This window comes from Sinohyriopsis cumingii, chromosome 4 (assembly GCF_028554795.1).
Source record: "Sinohyriopsis cumingii isolate HCF-2022 chromosome 4, ASM2855479v2, whole genome shotgun sequence".
Taxonomy (NCBI): Eukaryota; Metazoa; Mollusca; class Bivalvia; order Unionida; family Unionidae; genus Sinohyriopsis; species Sinohyriopsis cumingii.
The window spans coordinates 3,267,976-3,292,457 of NC_142964.1; the positions used below are offsets into that span (position 1 = coordinate 3,267,976).

General features: G+C 34.7%; 1 protein-coding gene across 3 annotated transcripts in view; it reads left to right on the plus strand.

The window, feature by feature from the left end:
• The first annotated feature begins 345 nt into the window (after positions 1 to 345).
• The window catches only part of LOC149800541 (uncharacterized), a 72,659-nt gene continuing 48,522 nt past the window's right edge, over positions 346 to 24,482 (plus strand). Inside the window, exons 1-9 of one of the 3 annotated variants that reach the window (XM_089954472.1) lie at positions 346 to 473; positions 1,383 to 1,552; positions 2,358 to 3,244; positions 8,893 to 8,942; positions 13,615 to 13,695; positions 15,823 to 15,945; positions 17,488 to 17,610; positions 19,734 to 19,808; positions 20,306 to 20,424. In XM_089954472.1, the coding sequence (XP_089810598.1) occupies positions 1,424 to 1,552; positions 2,358 to 3,244; positions 8,893 to 8,942; positions 13,615 to 13,695; positions 15,823 to 15,945; positions 17,488 to 17,610; positions 19,734 to 19,808; positions 20,306 to 20,424 (1,587 nt within the window). In that variant the 5' untranslated portion in view covers positions 346 to 473; positions 1,383 to 1,423. Of the gene's footprint in view, positions 639 to 717; positions 992 to 1,382; positions 1,553 to 2,357; positions 3,245 to 8,892; positions 8,943 to 13,614; positions 13,696 to 15,822; positions 15,946 to 17,487; positions 17,611 to 19,733; positions 19,809 to 20,305; positions 20,425 to 24,482 lie in introns of those variants that run through there. The other 2 variants (XM_089954473.1, XM_089954474.1) reach the window with 2 other exon arrangements.

Below are 24,482 nucleotides of genomic sequence, written 5' to 3' on the forward strand. Positions count from 1 at the left end.
CACATTCTTGTATGTTAATGATATTCGTTCTCACTTTCAAAAACATAATAAATGCTAGCAAGGGAAAGGTGACCTCCCTATATTTCATACATTATACTTCTTTATATCCCAAAAGACAAAAAAAAAAATCAAAAAAAATCATTATTATACATGGTTATGATAAAGCTATAATTTTTAAATATACGGTAATATACAAATTATATAAAAATTGTCCAAAAATATTTTCTTTCGAGTTGAGCCAAATTGTCTTTCAGGTTGGGCCGAATGCTCTTATTTTCCGTCCAGGTTGGGCAGAATTGTCTTGAGCCGAATTTGTCTTTGGGTTGAATTGTGTCGATAGCCAAAGAAACATGGAGTTAATTCCCTTGCGGAAAATCCAAGCGTCATTTTTACGGATCAACTTTCGTTTCTCAAGTGTCAACTGGTGTTATTCATTCACAGCGAACTTTGGAAGATATTGTCACTGAAATTCGGTATCTTTGCAGCAGTCCATATTCTTATTGTTTAGCAATGAAGTGACTTTTAAATAGATTGGGGAAAACTAGATGCGGCTTATTAGGACAAAGTTTGGTCGGGAAACAAGGACAAAAAAAAAAAAAAAAAAACCAAGGCGTAACTATTTTAAAGTTCTGGTTAAGGTGTAGATATATTTTTATATTTTGCACAAATAAGTTTTGTGAATTCAGGATCAATTTTACATTAGTTGATTCTCATGATGCTGAAATGTTAAACAGTTAGCTGTTCTGAAAGTGAAAGTGGAACTGGTTACTGAATTATATGACATTGCAGGATATGGTTAAAGTTGAACCAATTAACTCAAGAAATTATGTCAGTGCTATATAGCTTTTATTTCTAGTAACATTTTGCTGATGTTCACAAATGTTTAATATAGATTATTTGTATACCGATAATTTACTTCCTTGTTATTCTCACAATAAATGTCGCATTTTTCATACTGAAACATGTGCCTCTTTTTCTTCAATATAAGACGGTAAGTTTAATTATAGGGGTTTACATTTCTTCATTAAAATATTTTTTTCTTCTAAATGACACTTTAATATGTGGTTTCTATGGTATTCATTACAAATACTATAGAAATTTCATGCATAATTATATGTGACCATTTCATTCTTGAAAGGGGGTAGGTATTTTATTGTCATATGTTATCGAAAATATTTTATTTTTCTACGTAGGAACAAATAAAGATAGTAGTTCAGACGTTACCAGACATCCCTCCAGTGATCAGTACTTAGATACACAGCAGTTCTCTATTCACATCTTAAAATATTTGTGAAAGTGTTATGCAGCATTCTTTTTCTTCAAGCTTGATTAGAATTTTCAAAAGAATGTTTTGTATATATTCATATATTCAATTTTTTCAGGGTGATTTGATGTTCCTTGAGTTAATGACTTAAACATCATAATGATGTCAGATCAAGATAGAAATTACTATGACTTCAAATCCATTCCCTCAAGGGATAGAGTCAACTTACAAAATGGGGATACAGCAGCCCCTAACTGGGGCTCTGAGCTGGAAAATTTGGGATATCAGGTAAATGTCCCATTGATTTTCTCATCAAAATCTTTTGATTGCATTTGTTGCTATTGTTGGTGCTGTGATTATTCTGATGTATGCATCTATCTTGAGGTATTTATTACAATTTAATTTGATTTCCCTAAAACAACTTCACTGAAATTTCTGAAGCATAATACTTGTGTTCATATCAAAGACTTGTACTAATTTTGTGTAAATGTAGGTCTTGGTTGCCTATATTTTGGGTTGGACTAGGGGATGGGTTTAGGCTGGGTTTAGGGGTAGGCAGTCAAAGGTCATGCAGCAGTGAAGCAAATGAGACAGAGAATGCATCGGTGATGAGAAGGGTCAGGAAAGTGAAAAACTGAGAAAAGGGTATAGCAACACCTGCTTAAAGGGACGCTTAAGTTGACCCCAAATTTTATTCTTTGTTGACAGAAGTTACTTAGAAGTTGAGTACTTAAGTGCAGAGAAGAAAAGCCTCTGAATTATAAATACTGTCTTCAGGAATATGTACAGTATGTGCATTATAGGGAAATGTCCACTAATGTTGGTAGAAATTTTTAATTATTGATGTTAATCATTTAGTGTTTAAATGTTGATGTCTACCAGGCATTTTTATTTTATGCTTTATCTTCTTATAAGATTTATTTATAGTTGTAGCTAAGCTTTTATTGTTCGTTCATATATACTCATTACCATCAAAAATGTAGAAATACAAATTACACTGAAACACAAGCACTTTTTATTTACTTTTCAAAAGTAGTTTATTTTTTTCAAAGCACAAATGCATTAAAAATCTAATTAGTTTTTTTTTTTGTAGCTAAAGGAACTGAGGAGGTCACAAAATGACCAGTATGGAATAGTTAACCAAGGTCTGGAGCAGCTGACCATGAAGGTTGACCAGCTAATGTCAGAGATGCAGCAAATAAAATCGTTTCTCCAAAATGTGCCCACCATTCAGGGGTCTCCAGATGTGGTGAACCAAGGCACTATGATCCCTTCAATTCTAGAGTCACAGAGAGTTGTCCAGGAACAATTATCACAAGAGATTTCCTCTGCTCAGCAGTCAAGGGGAACTTTTCAAAGTGGACTATCGGAAGGAAGATTTTCTACTCAGCAGTCGGAGGGAGTTTCCACATATCATAGGACATCAACTGACCTTTTGCAACAGTCGACAAAACATGTTTTACCCCATGAAGATGAGCATTACAGAGGATATACAGATCCTATATCTCCTCAACAAGCTCCTGAAAGGACTGATTTCTCTCATGGCATAAATTTTGGTTCAAGGTTGCCAGATCATCGGAGAGATCTGTACCCTGACTCAACATCAGAACCCATTGATGTCTCACAGTTGAAGCCTGGGAGGCACACAAGTCAAGAAGATGACAATCGGTTTTCATTTTTTTCAAAATTCACTCCGAGTGGGTTACAGATGCAACAGAACAACAAAACTGCAGCAAGTTCCTCGTACCAAAATGATCATGGAATGGATGACAATAGGCGAGACCCTGAGTCTCACTTGGGCAATCCACGACCTAAAAGAGTTGAATATGGAAAACTTGGCAATCGTCTTTATTTGCGAGATGGACAGCCTCCTGTTCTATCCAGTCCAAATCAAACTAATCACAATGGGAAAAGTGAAGAAGTTATACACAGTACACCTAAATCTACAAAACCTAAAGAGTCAAGCCTGCCAAACCAAAGGTATATGTGATCACCATGTATACTTGATTATAAGTCTTTTCCAGCTGCAAAAAGTATGGACCCTGATCTGCCATCAGATAATACGCTAGCAGATAAGGGCCTATGTTGTTTGTTTTACTAATTACTTTTAGCAAACTGCGTAAATACAGACCCACTAAGCCATTGTTTGATGGCAGATGAGGGTCTGTGTTGTTTGTTTTTTTAATTACTCTGAGCAAACTGCGTATATACACATCTGCCAGTTCATTATAAGACAGCAGATCTTGGTCTATGCAGTTTACAGTTGGACCTGACTTATAAGCAAGTATATATGGTACTCTGATTTTCCTACAGTGAGCCCAGGGGCCAACCTTGTAATAGGTGAGGAGTGCATGTCATTGGATGAAATCACAAACATTCACAATTATCACTCTTTCCACTTGCCTTGGATTTTCATTATTGTATAATTATACTGAATATTTCATAATGAATGAGCAATAAGAATCTGATAACATATATACTGGTGACACAACAATATATACACAATGCCCTGAATTAATGCAAGGAAAAAGGTCTTGTTATTGGGTTCTTGCGCTTCTAAACTGGAACCCCAAATTTTCTCAGGGAAGGAGTTCTCAAATCCAACTGTCAAAATCCTCTTGACGAGAATCCTGTTGTAGAGTAATTTTTTGGGACATATTCAGATTACTGTCATTGCACTTAAAGTAAACAGTTGTCTGTGTGATGTTTATGTTTTTTGGTTGTTGTTGAAAATGCGTATTAAGATTTTGCTTGCTCTTTGTAATTTTATAGCTTCATGTTCGACACATTCCCCATGTTCTTAGCAGTGAGGATGAAATATACTTTTGAAGTGTGTGTGTGTGTGTGTGTGATTTGGATTTAACGTAGCTTTAACAGTTTTTCAGTCATATAATTATGATGTCTGCAGTGTGGCAGTTTATAGTGATGTCTAGCATTGGGGCATCTTGCCTTAGACATGTAGCATGATGTCCCACCCAGTCACATTATCCTGACACCAGTTTGACCAGTCCTAACACGACCTCTTAATGCTGAGTGCCAAGCGATTCAGCAGTTAGTACCATTTTTATTTTATAAGTCTTTGGTATGACTCGGCCAGGGTTCCAACCTGTGACCTCCTGCATCCAAGGCAGACTTTCTAACCACTAGGGGGGCCCCGAGTGGCCGACTGGTCTAAAGCGCTCTCCATTACGGATCACTGCCATCTCACCCCTGTCTGCATGGGTTCGAGTCTCAGATTTGGCTAATGTGGGTATGTGAGAAAGCTTGCCAGTAGCTTCTCGTGGGTTGGTGGTTCTTTCTGGGGTTTTCCCTGGTTCTTCCTCCACCATTAATACTGGCTACCATGTATAGCCTATCATGTGCTGAAAAATGGCATTAAACCCTACAACAGCTAACCTCTAGGACACCAGACTGGTGCTTTTGAAGTAAACTATAAATCAAGGGACAGAAAGCTTTAACTTGGTATATATTATGAATTTAATATATGATTTTAAGAGAAGATACCTTTTCAAATGAGCACTGAATTCAGATATAGAATTATATGGACCAGAAAAAGACTTTGAAGAGATGGTCAACATGTTGTGTAATGATTGTACTTAATGACCATTTCATATTTGGGAACACTTTCTTTCCTGTAGATTGGCAAGATTAGTGTGATCATCATGCTGCATAGATATTGTACTCATTGACCTTATCATTATGGATTGCTGTGGTCATAGTGTGAAAAGCTTGCTTACATAGATATTGTACTCATTGACCTTGTCATTATGGATTGCTGTGGTCATAGTGTGAAAAGCTTGCTTACATAGATATTGTACTCATTGACCTTATCATTATGGATTGCTGTGGTCATAGTGTGAAAAGCTTGCTTACATAGATACTGTACTCATTGACCTTGTCATTATGGATTGCTGTGGTCATAGTGTGAAAAGCTTGCTTACATAGATATTGTACTCATTGACCTTGTCATTATGGATTGCTGTGGTCATAGTGTGAAAAGCTTGCTTACATAGATACTGTACTCATTGACCTTGTCATTATGGATTGCTGTGGTCATAGTGTGAAAAGCTTGCTTACATAGATACTGTACTCATTGACCTTGTCATTATGGATTGCTGTGGTCATAGTGTGAAAAGCTTGCTTACATAGATATTGTACTCATTGACCTTGTCATTATGGATTGCTGTGGTCATAGTGTGAAAAGCTTGCTTACATAGATACTGTACTCATTGACCTTATCATTATGGATTGCTGTGGTCATAGTGTGAAAAGCTTGCTTACATAGATATTGTACTCATTGACCTTGTCATTATGGATTGCTGTGGTCATAGTGTGAAAAGCTTGCTTACATAGATACTGTACTCATTGACCTTATCATTATGGATTGCTGTGATCATAGTGTGAAAAGCTTGCTTACATAGATACTGTACTCATTGACCTTATCATTATGGATTGCTGTGGTCATAGTGTGAAAAGCTTGCTTACATAGATATTGTACTCATTGACCTTATCATTATGGATTGCTGTGGTCATAGTGTGAAAAGCTTGCTTACATAGATACTGTACTCATTGACCTTATCATTATGGATTGCTGTGGTCATAGTGTGAAAAGCTTGCTTACATAGATACTGTACTCATTGACCTTATCATTATGGATTGCTGTGGTCATAGTGTGAAAAGCTTGCTTACATAGATATTGTACTCATTGACCTTGTCATTATGGATTGCTGTGGTCATAGTGTGAAAAGCTTGCTTACATAGATATTGTACTCATTGACCTTATCATTATGGATTGCTGTGGTCATAGTGTGAAAAGCTTGCTTACATAGATACTGTACTCATTGACCTTATCATTATGGATTGCTGTGGTCATAGTGTGAAAAGCTTGCTTACATAGATATTGTACTCATTGACCTTGTCATTATGGATTGCTGTGGTCATAGTGTGAAAAGCTTGCTTACATAGATACTGTACTCATTGACCTTATCATTATGGATTGCTGTGGTCATAGTGTGAAAAGCTTGCTTACATAGATACTGTACTCATTGACCTTATCATTATGGATTGCTGTGGTCATAGTGTGAAAAGCTTGCTTACATAGATATTGTACTCATTGACCTTGTCATTATGGATTGCTGTGGTCATAGTGTGAAAAGCTTGCTTACATAGATACTGTACTCATTGACCTTATCATTATGGATTGCTGTGGTCATAGTGTGAAAAGCTTGCTTACATAGATATTGTACTCATTGACCTTATCATTATGGATTGCTGTGGTCATAGTGTGAAAAGCTTGCTTACATAGATACTGTACTCATTGACCTTATCATTATGGATTGCTGTGGTCATAGTGTGAAAAGCTTGCTTACATAGATACTGTACTCATTGACCACATCATCATGGATCTAAGCTATGGCCATAGTGTGAAAAGCTTGCTTACATAGACATTGTACTCAGTGACCACATCATCAGGGATTGGTATGGTCAGTGTATTTGCTTACATAGACATTGTACTCACTGACCACATCATCAGGGATTGGTATGGTCAGTGTATTTGCTTACATAGACATTGTACTCAGTGACCACATCATCAGGGATTGGTATGGTCAGTGTATTTGCTTACATAGACATTGTACTCACTGACCACATCATCAGGGATTGGTATGGTCAGTGTATTTGCTTACATAGACATTGTACTGACTGACCACATCATCAGGGATTGGTATGGTCAGTGTATTTGCTTACATAGACATTGTACTCAGTGACCACATCATCAGGGATTGGTATGGTCAGTGTATTTGCTTACATAGACATTGTACTCACTGACCACATCATCAGGGATTGGTATGGTCAGTGTATTTGCTTACATAGACATTGTACTCAGTGACCACATCATCAGGGATTGGTATGGTAATAGTGTATTTGCTTACATAGACATTGTACTCACTGACCACATCATCAGGGATTGGTATGGTCAGTGTATTTGCTTACATAGACATTGTACTCACTGACCACATCATCAGGGATTGGTATGGTCAGTGTATTTGCTTACATAGACATTGTACTCACTGACCACATCATCAGGGATTGGTATGGTCAGTGTATTTGCTTATATAGACATTGTACTCAGTGACCACATCATCAGGGATAGCTGTGGTAATAGTGTGAAAAGCTTATTTGTTTAGTAATTGTACCAATTGATTTTATAATATTTGGACACATTTTTTCTTTCTATTACATGTTTTGGTAAGGTGAGAGTATGATTGGCTTATTTGTGTACTAATTGTACCAACTGATTGTATCATATTTGGACACATTCATTCTTTCCATTACATGGTTTGGTAGGGTGATAGTATGGTCGGCTTATTTGTGTAGTAATTGTACCCAGTGACTGTGTCATGTTTGGACACATTTATTCTTTCCATTACATGGTTTGGTTGGGTGATAGTGTGATCAGCTTATTTGTGTAGTAATTGTACCCAGTGACACATGGACACATTTATTCTTTCCATTACATGGTTTGGTTGGGTGATAGTGTGATCGGCTTATTTGTGTAGTAATTGTACCCAGTGACTGTGTCACATTTGGACACATTTATTCTTTCCATTACATGTTTTGATAGGGTAACATTGTGATAGGCTTATTTGTATAGTAATTGTACCCAGAGACTGTGTCATATTTGGACACATTTATTCTTTCCATTACTTGTTTTGATAGGGTAACATTGTGATAGGCTTATTTGTGTGGTAATTGTACCCAGAGACTGTGTCATGTTTGGACACATTCATTCTTTCCATTACATGGTTTGGTAGGTAGGGTGATAGTGTGATCAGCTTGTTTTTGTTGTAATTGTACTCAGTGACTGTGTCATATTTGGACACATTTATTCTCTCCATTACATGGTTTGGTTGGGTGATAGTGTGATCAGATTATTTGTGTAGTAATTGTATCCAGTGACTGTGTCATATTTGGACACATTTATTCTTTCCATTACATGTTTTGATAGGGTAACATTGTGATAGGCTTATTTGTGTAGTAATTGTACCCAGAGACTGTGTCATATTTGGACACATTTATTCTTTCCAGTACTTATTTTGGTAGGGTAATAGTGTGCTAAGCTTATTGTGTTGTATTGTGTCGTAATTGTACCCAGTGACTGCATCTTTTGGATTGGTAGGGTAATAGTGATGTACAAGTTGTACTTATATTTATTTAATGAGTGTTTAATATAGAATCACCTCACTCTTTATTTACTTTAAGGTTAGTGTGGGTACCTGGAAAAGCCTGCAAGTAGCTTCTCGTGGGTCGGTGGTTCTTCCCTGGGTTTTCCAGGGTTCTTCCTCCACCAGTTATACTGGCCGCCATGTGTAGCCTATCTTGTGCTGAAAAATGGCTTTAAACCCTAGAACAACAACAACATTTTCTTTAAAGTATTAGTGTATTACAAGTACACTGAGCACACATGCACCTTTTTTAATAACACCTCATGAGATAATACTTTGCCATTGCACATCCACCCCTCTCACAGCATGAGAAGCTAGACTGGTACCCATTTATTGACTCAGTATGACAATTATACTTTCTGATACAAATGCATTAATAACTTGTACCTTTTCATTATATTTCAGTAAGCCTATGAGAAAAATAGAAGATGAAGTTGTTTCAGAGGAAGAAGAAGGTTAGCTTTGAAAAAATTTAATAAAAATAAAATATAGGCAAAACATTATGGTCAACCCTGGAAAGTGATTTATTTTCCATTTTCTATAGCATGAAAATAAATGCAAATAAACAAACTAGTGAGAGTACATTAAAAAAGATGGAAATTAGGAAAAACAAATCCAAATGGTTTTGTGTGCCATGAAAGTCTTTTAAAATTTATATGGAAACATGATGTTATGATTATCAAAATGTGATGGAAGTATCTATTTTTCTGAGGACATATGACCTGCAATCAAGAAACATAATTTCTAATCTCATATATAGTATGCATTCTAATGCACTATATAGTATGCATTCTAATGCCATATATAGTATGCATTCTAAAGTCATATGTAGTATGCAAGAGTGAATATTACTTTCTAATGCTATATATAGTATGAAGGAGTGAATATTGCATTCTAATGCCATAATTAGTATGCAGGAGTGAATATTACATTCTATTGCTATAAATAATATGCAAGAGTGAATATTACATTCTTTGCTTTAATTGGTGAGGCAGTGCAAGAAACATAAACCGAGATATTGTAATATATATATATCTAATGTTACAGTCTAAAAAGGCAAAATACAATATGCTATAATTCCAATTTGTATGAATTGAACACATTTTCTGCAATTTCATTGGATTTAAATGATCACATGATACTGATCTGGAATTTTTCACACATCAGTAAATTCTGCTGACTACTTTTAGTTCCCAGTTTCCATGTCATATGATGTGAAATTTTACCTGTATAAACACCTTACACCCTAATCATAATAACAACAAAACCCACTCACACACTCCTGTGATTTCCAATCAAATTCTACAAACCCCAGATTAAAATGGACCATTATAAGTTACAACAATGTAATTGCACAGACCTTCCTGCACTCCACCACTCACCCCTTTTGCTGAAGAAGGCATGTGGTAGGCTTTACAAGCCAGTCTTCGGAAATCATTTCACCTCGGCAACATGTTACACCAGTTGTTATTAAAGGTCAGGGTCATATGTCAATCAAGGGATCTCATTAAAAATGGACAGGATTTTGCTTTCGAAAGATGAAAATGCATAAAAATTTACAACATTGGTATAACAACACGTGCCATTCGCAAGCGTAAATTTTGGAAAGAAGATGAATATTCCTGGCTTAACTTTTACAACCTTTATTTTATATTAAAATAATGATCATAATATATCACTGGCATGACCTGCTATGACATATCACTGCATAAAGGATTGAGGAATCGTGGCTAGCGAAGATAAGGCTATGTATTATATCGCAGTTAAGAGGCTAATGAAAGAAAACTTCAATGTACATAAAAGTGAATGTTTTGTTGATTAAATCTGCTGATCTGATGTTAGAAAGGAAGTAAATTGGAATTATAAGGATTAAATGATCATGGCTGGGTATTTATCAATGTGTAAATTTATCTAATCACTCACAAAGTTAACAAAAAGTCCTTTGGACTTTATTTACTTTGTGAGTGATAAGGTAAAATTTACACATTGATAAATACCCTACCATGATCATTTAATCCTATATTAAACTATTTTCATTTGGGCAAATCAGATATTTCAACTTTGCAATAACACTCTTTTCATTTAATTTGCCTAAGGTTAGTTAATTAACTGACAGAATATGTACATAGTTTCAGTAAAACAACAGTATGTTATTACATGTAGATAATTAGTTTAGGATTTTGTGTTAGTATTTGTTATCTGTTTGTATTGTCTGCCATTGAGAATGGATCCGTTGATCACAAAAGCTCAAACTATGCACTTTCCTCAAAATTGCCATAATCAGAATTATTCAGCAACATTTGTCTTATTTATGGTTAGCATATAATTAGTATATAGTTAAGATTTAATTAGTCATAATACTTGTAGCTCATAATCAGTTCTGAAAATCGAAAGTGTTGCAGGGGTTTAGACAATTATTTAATTTATTAAATTTTTTAAAATCAGTACGATGATAAAACAGTTTGCTTTTTTTTACAGTATATTGTTTCCTGTAAGTTTTTTAGTACTTGGCAACCAGACCAGAAACTTATTCATATGTGTTTTACATCGTTACAGTTTACATTATTGTTAATCCAGTACTATTAATCAAGTTTTGAAACAGTCAGAGAACAATAAACTTTCCAAACTAATCTGGTATGCAACAACAGTTATGATTGATTTGATTGTTAAATTTCTTATAATTCTTTAGCTTAATTAGCCAAGAGGAGCAACTGCTCCATTGTGAGTGCCCATTTCATCAACACACCAGTAAGGAAGAGTAATTATACTAGATTATAGGCAATCGCTACATGAAGCCAGAGATGTGCTGTCTTATGATAATGTGTTGATTAAAATGTGAACATTGACAAGTCTTGTTTCTTTAGGGTTAAACCAGTGTCCATCCAACTCTGGCAGTATGGACTGAGGTTAGTTGATTGGATAATGAGTACCTGACACATAAGAATTAATGTTACTTCTTACTCATAACTTTCATTCAACATTCAGCTGTGAAATCATATGAACATAATTTGGGTACCCTGTTGTTGATACCCAGATCAAATGCTCATTGCTTGAAAATATATAAAAATTCCAGTCTAATTTTTAACACTATCATATTTTAATAACAATTTTTAACGTGCAGCCTGGCTTTCAGATTGGGAAAAATGGTTGCCTGGCATTCTAGTAGAGGTATCCTAGGTATGTTAGACCACTGAATTGCATAAATTGTTTACATCATAACCACATATGATATTTGCTTGTGTTCAAAGCATGCCCATTGGTGACTATTATTAGCAGTTGCTATAAATCTTTATATGTAGATATTTTTGTGATGGTATATTTGGTTAGTAAATGGATCTGTGTTATGGACAGATAAATATGTTAACTTTTATTCCACCAGTGGTGATTTAATCAACCTGAATGAAGTTTTGAGTTTTCAGAACTAGATATAACACACCTTAATATGGGCACCCTTTTTAGCTAACACTTGCATTTTTATGAGTGATATATATACTTGTGTAAGTCTTATCTGACTGAAAACAACACAGATCCAGATCTGCCATCACATAATACATTAGCAGATTTTGGTCCGTGCAATTTTTTGTGACTCATCAGTAGAACAGACAACATAGACCCTGATTTGCCAGTGCATTATGCAACATTATGTCAGGGTCTGTGCTGTTTGTAGTAGGATCCTACTTACAAGCCAGCATATGTTGTATGTTTATCATAATATGTCCTGGGGAGGGAAGCTGCTTAAAGCCATCTCGAATGCATAATTTTCTTGACAATTACCACTACTCAAACAACTTGCATCTTTATTACATAACTTTATGGGTCAGAAACTAGCTACACTCATACCTGTTGCATCTTTACAACATCATTTTATGGGTCAGAAACTAGCTACACTCATACCTGTTGGTTCTTTACAACATCACTTTATGGGTCAGAAACTAGCTACACTCATACCTGTTGTTTCTTTACAACATCACTTTGTGGGTCAGAAACTAGCTACACTCATACCTGTTGTTTCTTTACAACATCACTTTGTGGGTCAGAAACTAGCTACACTCATACCTGTTGTTTCTTTACAACATCACTTTGTGGGTCAGAAACTAGCTACACTCATACCTGTTGTTTCTTTACAACATCACTTTTTGGGTTGGAAACTAGCACAACTCAAATGTTTGTCTCTTTTCCGCATTACTTTATGGGTTAAATGAGACTCAAGAAAGGTTCTGTGGTGTGGGCTTTATTGGGCTTCACCATATCAGAATAGTGAGTAAGCTGCTCAAGTGAAAGCTGTCAGTATAAACAAAGGAAGCTAACTCTTCTATCTTATACATATTCCAGGTGAGTCATCATCAGTATGCGATTATTTTGATGACGTTTGACTAGATGAAATTTACACAGATGATCATTTTTAAAGCACATGGTTTGGTTATTATGCTGAATACTTTATTCTAGTACTGTCTTATGCATTACTTTCTTTCGCATAGGGACATCACATTTTTTAACGTGTGTTTCAAAGCTGCAGTATTGCTTGGAGTAATTTGCGATTATGTTATATTGATTACTTTGAGGATAAAAACCTTGAAATAATGCTAAATGCTGTGTGTATATACAGCATAATTGATGTAAGAGATTAAATTTCTTTACAAAAGAACCTAATTAAATGTATTATCTAGCAGTTAAGCAAACTTTAATTAGCATTTTGTTTGAAAAGAAAAAGAAAATAGGAATTTTGAAAAATAGATGTCATTAAAGGGTATACAGTGACTACGTTTAATAGGAACCAAACCCAGAACAGTGCATCTCTTTCCCAGGACATTTAATAATCATACATGTTAGTATTTTCAAAGCAAACTTTGGAGATTTTGGGGAATATCTATTGCCACCCTGGCATTGTCTGGTTGTTATCTGTGTTTTAGAATTTGTATTACAACATTTTCTTGCCATTGTAATGATAAATGCTAGTATAAATACAATTTTACTACACAGAAAGTATTATGGTCCATAAATAAAAGAATATATATTTTTCACATGCATAATACAGTAGATGGATGGATGGATGGTGGGATGGATGGATTGAAACAGTCTATGTGATTTTCCTAAGATACCTCTATATTTGTTAATTTTATTTCACAGTTTCAGATGTAGATGAAGAGGAAGAAGATCAAGTAGATGAGAGTGAAATAAAAACATTAGTAAAGGAAGAGGCAGCAAAAGGTTTGGATGATTTTATCTTTTAAATACTTTGTGTATCAATGAAAAACTCTCAAATATTGGGAATACCACCAACTTTATACAGTAAATTTTATCACAAAATTGTCATGTTCTTTAAAAAAGCAAACAAATAAATCTGGGTGGTCTAAAATGGGCTACTGCATGTAAGTTGGAATTGTTTATAATAACAGCAAACACTGATCATTTTTTTATATTAAGGAACATTATTTTTAGGACATACACAAAAAGATTCATAAGACTGCTCATATATGACCTGTGTTAAAATTTATTTGAATTTTATTTAAACAAACATGTCAAAATTAAATTACAGTCTGCGATATTTAAATAGTTTAAGTGAGACAGTGCATGTTGTAATTGGTTTAGATCCAGTTGCTGCTGTAAATAAATACGTTTGTTTAAGTTTTCCTCTTCGATGGTACCATATATACTCATTTATAAGACTGTCAAACTGCAAACAACAAGGATCCTGATCAGCTGTAGCATAATGCACCTGCAGATCAGGATCTCTTTAATCCCACTCATCATATAAATGTGATTATATTACAAAAAAGATGAATGTTTTTTATGAATAGCATAAGAGTATATTGGTCCATCTTAGACCTGCATATGCTTCCTTATTTTCTATAAATAGCAGCTGTGTATGACACATTTCCAAGAAAACAGACAAGTTTCTTTAATTTGAAAACTTGTTTCACAGTTTCATCATATTTTGTTTTTATATTTTGTTAATGAGCCAGTCTATACTTTAAATAAAATGACACCAGGTGTGAAGTGAGACAAAAATTATAGATGTAACTGATGAATATTGTATGACTAGATGTTAGAAGAGAGGGTTCTTTTTAAACCTCAAAATATTTGTATCAGGAAAAGGACAAATCAACAGTACTTAAAAAATTTAAAAAGAGGAATATGAGAGTGATGAAATAGAGCACTCAGACTGAGCATGTTGTCATATTAATTGCAGAATTTGTAGACTTGACTAATTATGATCATTCAGAGAAAATTAGACATGTATACTAGTTAAAATGAGTGTTGTATATAAATAATTTGTCACTGTTTGTGAGTGTTATATATAAATAATTTGTCAGTATATTTTGTGCTTGCATTCTGGTACTAATTCACATAGATTTTGCCCATTTGTGACAAGAATTATAATCAGTTTCACTTACATGTTGGTAGCAAAACATAAATGTACATTTTTCATTCATGTTTCTGTAACCAAGTTAATATTGTAGCCTATTATCAGCATGAATGTAACAAAGTTAATACAGTAACCTTTTATCAGCATGAATGTAACAAAGTTAATACAGTAGCCTTTTATAAGCATGAATGTAACAAAGTTAATATTGTAGCCTATTATCAGCATGAATGTAACAAAGTTAATATATTAGCCTTTTATCAGCATGAATGTAACAAAGTTAATACAGTAACCTATTATCAGCATGAATGTAACAAAGTTAATATTGTAGCCTTTTATCAGCATGAATGTAACACAGTTAATACTATAGCCTTTTATCAGCATGAATGTAACAAAGTTAATATAGTAGCCTATTATCAGCATGAATGTAACAAAGTTAATATAGTAGCCTTTTATCAGCATGAATATAACAAAGTTAATACAGTAGCCTATTATCAGCATGAATGTAACAAAGTTAATACAGTAGCCTATTATCAGCATGAATGTAACAAAGTTAATACAGTAGCCTTTTATCAGCATGAATGTAACAAAGTTAATACAGTAGCCTATTTTCAGCATGAATGTAACAAAGTTAATACAGTAGCCTATTTTCAGCATGAATGTAACAAAGTTAATACAGTAGCCTTTTATCAGCATGAATGTAACAAAGTTAATACAGTAGCCTTTTATCAGCATGAATGTAACAAAGTTAATACAGTAGCTTTTTATCAGCATGAATGTAACAAAGTTAATACTGTAGCCTTTTATCAGCATGAATGTAACAAAGTTAATACTGTAGCCTTTTATCAGTTTGAATGTCTCTTTGAAAATATTCATGATATATGATAAATGTAACCTTTTGTTTAAACACATTTTTTTTATTTGTGGACTGTAGTGTGACTGTTTTAATAAAATATTTAAATTATTGACAGCCAAGAGCTGCACTGACACCAAGTCTCAGGGTCTTGATACAGTTCTGTGTATTGACTGCTCTCACAGTATGAAGGGAAATGTCTTCTCCCAGCTTACCCAGGGGATAATAGAATTCACTGATGGTATGTATAAGGCAGGTCATAGAAAAATATTAATGTTACAGTTTTCCTCAGCAACCTAGTTACTTTACGAGCCTGAGGAGAGTTATTCTCAAACAAATGTTTGAGCACAAATTTGAACCCCAGTATCAGAATTCCAAACTTTTGACACTCCTTAACTTTCATAAGAATAATTTATTGTTAGATTAAAATAAATTTAAGGAGTTTCCATTGTTTGATATTTATTTTATACTTGATTTTAATGATCATTATGTATTTTGAATATTGTTATATTATATTTAGTGGTTTTTAGTTTGAGTTTGAAGTTGCTGCTCAAACTTTGAGAAATAGGCTCCAGAGCTTTTTCCAAGTTTTACTGCAGAAAGAACATGGTAGTATTTGATGCCACATTGGATAGCATGCCAATCCATTACAGGTTAACCTATCTAACAAATACTCGTACCCATTTACAGTTGGGTTAACTCAGTCAGGTTGGATCAAGAACTGTGCTTAAGGGCAAAATACAGTATTTTTTCAATGATAAGAAAGTGGGCAAATCTAATAAAGTTTACAAAGCATGGGGAGTGGTTTTACGATCAGAAAAATTTATATGAATAAATGCTTCTGTAGGTTTTATTAAAGTGTGAGTGGTGGGAGTTGTCATGAGCTTCTTATTTGATAAATATAATTGTAATGACCATGACTGCATTACAACTTTCCATTTGTCAGTCTGCACTGTCAGCCATTCTGTGATATCACTGCCTCTTTTGAACATGAAGAATGTTCTCAGGGGTCTATTTGAATTATGTTTATTTCAGCAAAGATGGTAGTCATTAATTACTGTAAGATTTATTTGAGTTTGGGGATATGTATTCTCTTGGTAGCTAAGTAAATCACAGACATAAATTAACCAGCTATCCCGATTTTTAATTTATTAACCAGTTATCCATATTTTTCATTGTTTAGTATCTATGATATCTTCAGTAAATAAAATCCTTATTTCATTATTATATTTTATCAAGACACACTCAGTGTTTCTCAGTAAGTCCAGATAATCCAAGTTTTGGTGTACCTTTAGAAATGAGAGTTACAGTGTCACTGATATTTGTGTTGGACCAGAAGTGTGCAGGTTTGTATCTTATTAGAACAGACCAGGTAGTCTACTGTGGTGTGTCCCAGCGCAAGACACTCTACTCCAAGAGCATCAGCACAAAATGAATTTCATGTTTTGATGTGTGATAAAATAAAAAACCCAAAACATATTGAAACTAGTGATATACACTTTACAATGCACACAGAGAAACTCACATATAGAAATCACAGTGTTATAGAAACATGTTGTGTTATATATACTATACATCACACACACATAGAAACCACAGTGATATATACTTTACAGTGTTTAATACAAACATATAGAAATCACAGTGTTATATACAAACATATAGAAATCACAGTACTTAATACAAACATATAGAAACCACAGTGTTTTGTATACAAACATAGAGAAATTAGTGATATATACTTTGCAGTGATAGAAATCTATAAAATATTGAAATTTTTCAGGTCTTGAGAAGGCGGCCATAGAACATGGTTTAGAGGAGAACCTGGCCCTTGTCTGTTTTGGCAAGAAAAACTCTATTCTACAACATCTGACTAATGACTTTGGGAAAGTCTTGGATGTTATAGGTGTGGTAGTGATCTTTTCTTAAATATTGATCAAGATCATCCAGCTTTAATTTCCAGTTATTTCATTTGTGCTTTGCTTTATATTTGCTGTTTTTAATGGTCATACTATTTAAAGAGGTTATAATCTTTAAGGTGGTAAATTTTGATTGATTTATTTGTGTCATCACACTCAGTGATCACTAAATCACTTGAATTTCTCCACTGCTAAAAATGGTCCACTATATAGTATGTTCGCTTGCTATATACTATGTACATATACAATAAAATGTCCCTCTATATGGTATGTACATATGCAATAAAATATCCCACTATACGGTATGTACATATACAATAAAATGTCCCACTATATGTTTGTACATATACAATAAAAAGTCCTGCTATATAGTATGTACATGTACAATAAAATGTCCCACTATATGGTATGTACATATACAATAGAAAGTCCCACTATACGGTATGTACATATATATTAAAATGACCTGCTGTATGGTATGTACATATACAGTAAAATGTCCCATTATACGATATGTACATATACATTAAAATGACCCACTATACAGTAGGTACATATAAAATAAAAAGTCCCACTATACAGTGGTACATGGGAAAGCCTGCCAGTAGCTTCTCGTGGGTCGTTGGTTCTTCCCTGGGTTTTCCAGTGTTCTTCCTCCACCAGTTATACTGGCCGCCATGTATAGCCTATCTTGTGCTGAAAAATGGCGTTAAACCCTAGAACAGCAACAACCCACTATACGGTATGTACATATACAATAAAATGTCCCACTATAAGGTATGTACATATACAGTAAAATGTCCCACTATATGGTATGTACATATTCAATAAAAATTCCTGCTATATAGTATGTACATGTACAGTACAGTGTTCTGCTATATGGTATGTACATGTACAGTAAAATGTCATGTTATTTTATGTACATGTACAATAAAATGTCCAACTATACAGTGCTTACATGTACAAGAAAAATGTCCCACTATACAGTATGTGTGTGTACAGTTAAAATGTCCCACTATATAGTATGTACAAATAAAATACAATGTCCTAAAAATGTGCCTACAGTAGACTCTATAGGGACCCAGAGTTTTGACTGTTCTGTAGAATCAGCAAGTGTATAAAATTTTGAATACTCTGAGAAAAGTCATATAGGAACCCATTTGCTAAGGTTGACAATGTTACAGAGAGGCTGACTGAGGGAAGTGTCAGTGTATATATCAACATACCTGTTTCTTATTAGGCAGTGCACATGATACATGTCTTTCTCTAATTTCTTGTGTATTGAATTCCCATTTCTAATAATTCTTTCTACCCATCTGAAATTAATTTGCAGATGTTAGTGTTCACTTTTTACTTAATTGTGTTATTATTAACTTCTTTGCTGTTACTGAGAACAAATCCCTTGTTGGCTATAAATGTACCTAAACTTCAGACTGCATGGTCATGATCTTATAGGTAGGATCAAATATGCATGGTCATGATCTTAAAGATAGGATCAAATATGCATGGTCATGATCTTAAAGATAGGATCAAATATGCATGGTCATGATCTTAAAGATAGGATCAAATGCGCATGGTTATGATCTTAAAGATAGGATCAAATATGCATGGTCATGATCTTAAAGATAGGATCAAATATGCATGGTCATGATCTTAAAGATAGGATCAAATATCCATGGTCATGATCTTAAAGATAGGATCAAATATGCATGGTCATGATCTTAAAGATAGGATCAAATATGCATTGTCAAGATCTTCAAGATAGGATCAAATATGCATGGTCATGATCTTAAAGTTAGGTTAAAATATCTCTTAAGCATGCATAGTTCATTCTTAATTTTTTGTTATTTATTACTTATTTAATTACATGTATGTTTGATGTAATTCTGTACATTTCCTTTAATCTGTTTGATATTGCATAGTCAAATATGCATATACATTAATATCACATATGCACACATGAATATACATTTTTTGTAATATTTGTTATCTGTCTCAAAGCATTTTTAAGATGTCAGATGCTTCAGACATGTATACTTAAACTTCAAAAATATGAATTTTGTTTGGTTGTGAAATGCATATTGCTAGCAATACATTATGTTGTTTCCAGAGAACATAATTCCTGATGGACCATCCCCGTTAAGACTTGGCCTTATGTTAGCCTCAACTGAGATCACAGCAAGAGGTGAATATACTCATTTCTTTATTTGGCAAAACCTTAGTTAGTAAAGAATTACATATTAAGGACACTTGCTCTTAAAGGACCATGGGGAGGGGATCAATTGAGAACATGGCTTTGATTTATACTTTATATCTGACACACCAAAACCTAACATATATTTAAATTTTGCACATTTTTCAGTAATGCTTTTTTTAATAATCTTATACTAAAGTGACAGTGACTAAGTTTGTTAAAGATGGCTCTTGCTAATATGTTAAAAGCTCCATCTTAATACAGTGTTGTGTTTCATTGCTGATCAGATTTGATTGTTGCACATTTTTCAGATTTTTACAGAAACACTAGTAAGTCAATTTGGTAAATCATGACTTAAAAGCAGTAATTGTTATGAAAACAAAAGGAATACACATTGTACAGATGACAGTCAAAAGTGCAGGACGTGAATTATAACACACAATATCTTAAAATAACTGTATTTTAGGAGCTTTGTTTGGAAATTGCAGGTGGGAATTTGAAGATGTCACACCTTACAACAAAGCCCCGTATTATTCTGATATCGGATGGCATTGCTACAGATGAGAAAATTCTCACTGGCCCAGACTTTAATGAGACAAATCAAAAGGTAATCTACATATGTTTTAAGGCAGCATTTCTTGCAAAACCCCATTCATTTGTTTAAAAACTTTTGTACAGAAATGTAATATCTATTTAATTTTGTAGGTTGCTGCTGCTAGATTATATTGCTAAGCAGCAGAAGGGAAATAATTGTTCTGGTCATATCAATTAATATTTGTCATTAGATAATGGTTATAACACATTTATGTATTGCAAAATGAACAGATTGATGTTGTTTGTTAATTATAGTCACATTGACTCTTTTTGTTTTTCCAAGGAAATATAATCCAATATTAATCATTATTTAACTTAATGCCAATAAAAATTTGTTTTTATAATAATAGTTGAACTATATTTTTTTTTCAAACTGCAATGAAACAAAAAATATATATATAACATATCATACAGCTTGCAGTTTTAGGTTTGAATTTACGGACTATACAGTCATGACATAATTATATGTACCCGACATCATAGACATTTTGTGGTTTCTAGTTTAACTTTTAATTTGTGATTTAAACTGATTCGTAACATCATGACCATGGGATCAACATTGGATCTAGCATCTATGATGATCTTTCAATAGGTCTAACACATCATACTTTCTCCCACTCTGAACCTCACCAGATATGCTTGGAAACCTGTTTAAAGAATGGCTACTTAAATATAGAAGCTCAACATATTATTGCCCTTGCCATAATAGCAACTATGAACTTACAACTGGTGGAATGATATGCAATGCTGTCTACCTCCACCTCTCTTAAAGATCATCAGAGGCCAAGTTTCACTTGCAACCTTAATCATATAATCTCCTCTTTAATGATCAGGTTGATGGAATTCATAAACAAGCCACCAAGGATGCCTTCTTTCCATCCCTTACAGTCTCTGCTACAGTGGAGGGATTTGTAAAGTAATCAACACAAGATTTTGCAGGGACATCCGTAGAGCACAAACCACTTGGAAGCAGTCCTAATGAATTACAACTGTCAGGCACCACAAGTCCTCCCGAAATAAGTAGAAAAGAGGCACAGAGAGGGCGATCATTTTTTGTCTAGCATTTCGCTCCATGAGACCCTCCCAATTTCAAACGAAATACCTTCATGTCCCCCTTATCACAGATCCCAGCAGGGCGAAGACTCAAATCTTTTGCTGCTGAATGGGAAAGATCTTTGATGACACATGGACTGGACAAATGATTTCCAGTTGACATGGTATCATGTTTAGTCCACTGCTCATTTTCCCTCAGCTATAAACACGGTACTCTGCACATGGTCATCAACTTAAGCGCATGCAATCAACTCTTTTATGCTCTTGTGTTCATGATGGAACACAACAATAGGTTCTGAGTGCCATCCATTTGGGAGACTAAGCAATCAGTGTGGACTTGCAGGAGGCATAATTTGATGTCTCCACTCACACATCTTCCAGAATGTCTTGTGATTCACCTGCAAAACCTGTGGGCTAGTTATATTTTGGAGCAGTACATTATGTTACCTGTTACCCTCCTCATTCTCAGTCTCCATGTCAATAGGACATTTCCAACATTGTACAGTTTCAAGATTTTGGTCATCTAGGTTTTTAACTCAGTATTTAAGTAAACAGAGTATGTCTTCTCCAGGAATAATATTGAATTAGTACAATTGGTGGATTCCTAGCCTAACCAGATCAATCCACTCACTAGGGAATGTTTTCACCTGCTGGATTTGTTCAGTGTGGCAGCAGACATCTTAGTTCTAGCATACTTTCTTGGGCTCCTGTTACATTGATTCTGTTTTCCAAATATACACCATCTTTTTGACCATTGGGCCAACTTTCATGATATGATCTTAAAGGTACAGAAACCAAACCAGTCTCACATTAGGGATACATCTACAAGTACAACCTCCAGCACTCACAATCTGTAGGGCTGCAAACACAGAGGACATGGGGAAGCAAGTCTCCTACCTTTCAGGATGCAAGTGAAGTGTGGCCCCCTCAGGGAAATTAGTGACATCCATATTCTAGAGATGAACATCATTCCAAAAGCTTTTGATTGTGGTCTGGAACACGTACATGGGAATGGAATTATCATTCTGTCTGTCATCTCCTCTGTGGTGACTTATCTCAAACAGCAAGGTGGAAACCAAGTCCCCAGAGCTTTGTATTCTTGTTTGGGATTTTCTAAAGTGGTGTCCTCAATGACAAACCTATGTCCAAAGTTAAACCTATTCATGTATTGGCAGACTCATTATCTTGCAAAAGACAAAAAAAATAATAAAAGCATAATGGTCTCTTCATCCCTTGGTTTTCACTCAGCAGGTGGACCTGTTGGCAACAAGCCGGAATCCCAAAATCCCAACCTTTGTCTCACCAGTTCTGGATCCAAAAAGCCCTGGTAATTGATGCTCTTTCTGTTATTAGAAATTATATACAATTCTCCTCCATCACTTTAGGTTAAGATGGTGATAGAGGAAGCAAAAGAATCTGAATGTATACTCATCTGATTACTCAACTGAAATGGGAAATTTTACATCAACCTCATCAGTTTTGCAACAGACTCACCAGAAATCGAGATATTACCTCATATGCTTTCAGCAACTATGATGGCAGGTGTTTTATTTCAGCCCAGAGTTCCTGAACACGCACATCTGGATCGTATCAATATATACCATTATGAACAAACAGTTCTTGCAAGAACTGGTGGAGAATCCCTCAAGTGAGCTGGCCTATCCATCTTAAAGGTTTGTGAAGGCAATGGAATATATTCTCACATTGGTGTGCACAAGAGCATTGTATACCACTGCAGGAATCCATACCATAATAGCTAACTTCCTGTTGCTCTTTGATGAGAAACAGTTAGCATTCATCTCAGTTAAAACTGACTGTTTAATGATCACTGGCACACTGTGTTATTTTGGAAGAAAGGATATCAGACAAACCAAAGAACTATCTGTTCATTTTGGGTTACACATGTCCAGTGATGTTAGATCAGAGGTGGGCAAACTTTCCAGTGCATTGCCGCATACACAAATTTACACCTTGTCGCGGGCCACTTAGTTCATTAAGTAAAATAATTAATATTTGAAATAGCAAAAACAAAAGGTTTTTCTAAATAACATCTAATTAATTTTCAGTTGTTAATATGTTGTCAATATTTGAAAACTTAAACTTAAACTTCAAAAGAAGCACATTTATTTGATAAACAGAGTAACATAAACAGAGTCAGTGCGAATCATGACTTGTTCCTAGGCCGCATGAAAACCCTTGGCGGGCCGCATGAAAGCCCTTGGTAGGCTGCATGCAGCCCGTGGGCCGTAGTTTCCCCACCCCTGTGTTAGATCCTTGCTCATGTTGATACTAACCTGGCTGAACAAGACACCATTTGAACTCCTCTCAAGAACATCATTTGTTACCTCTCACATAAGTCCAGCCTCTCAGTGTACTGTCAAATGGCAGACAGAATCAACAAATACATGTTCTACTGCTAAACTTGTCTACATGCTGTTCTCACAAGATGGGACAGTATGATACATGATGTCTCCTGGTTTCATTGCCAAGAACAGGCTACTGTTAATGGGAAACTTGGGTAATAATTGCTGTCTACTCTTGTTGCTTTATCTTATGGTGATCTACAGGACCCAGTGTGAGGTGGTATTTAAGGAAGACAGAGTCTTGAAGTTGAGGGAGATCATGCCTTTTCTTGCCCTCACAGAGGGAAATGACAATATGTCAACACAAACACTGTCATCCTGGATATAGTGGGCATATTCATTATGCATATTAAAAATAACTTCACACCAATGAATTTGTTTCACACCTTGGCTCATGAAGTTAGTATGGTCACCATGCATGTGAACAAAACTGTTGTCTAACTGTTATTATCCATGTTGTGGGATGGAAACCAGTGTTTATAACAGGTCTTTCATCCTAAAGAGCTCAACTTGAGCTTGTGGGGACCTATAGCTCTGACACAAAGGGTTACATTTCTGGGTCATTCAACAGCTTCATGAGGATGCAGCTTCATGAGGGAGGGAAATATTTTCCCTTTCAAAGCTACTCCCTGACATATGGAGTCTATTCACTATT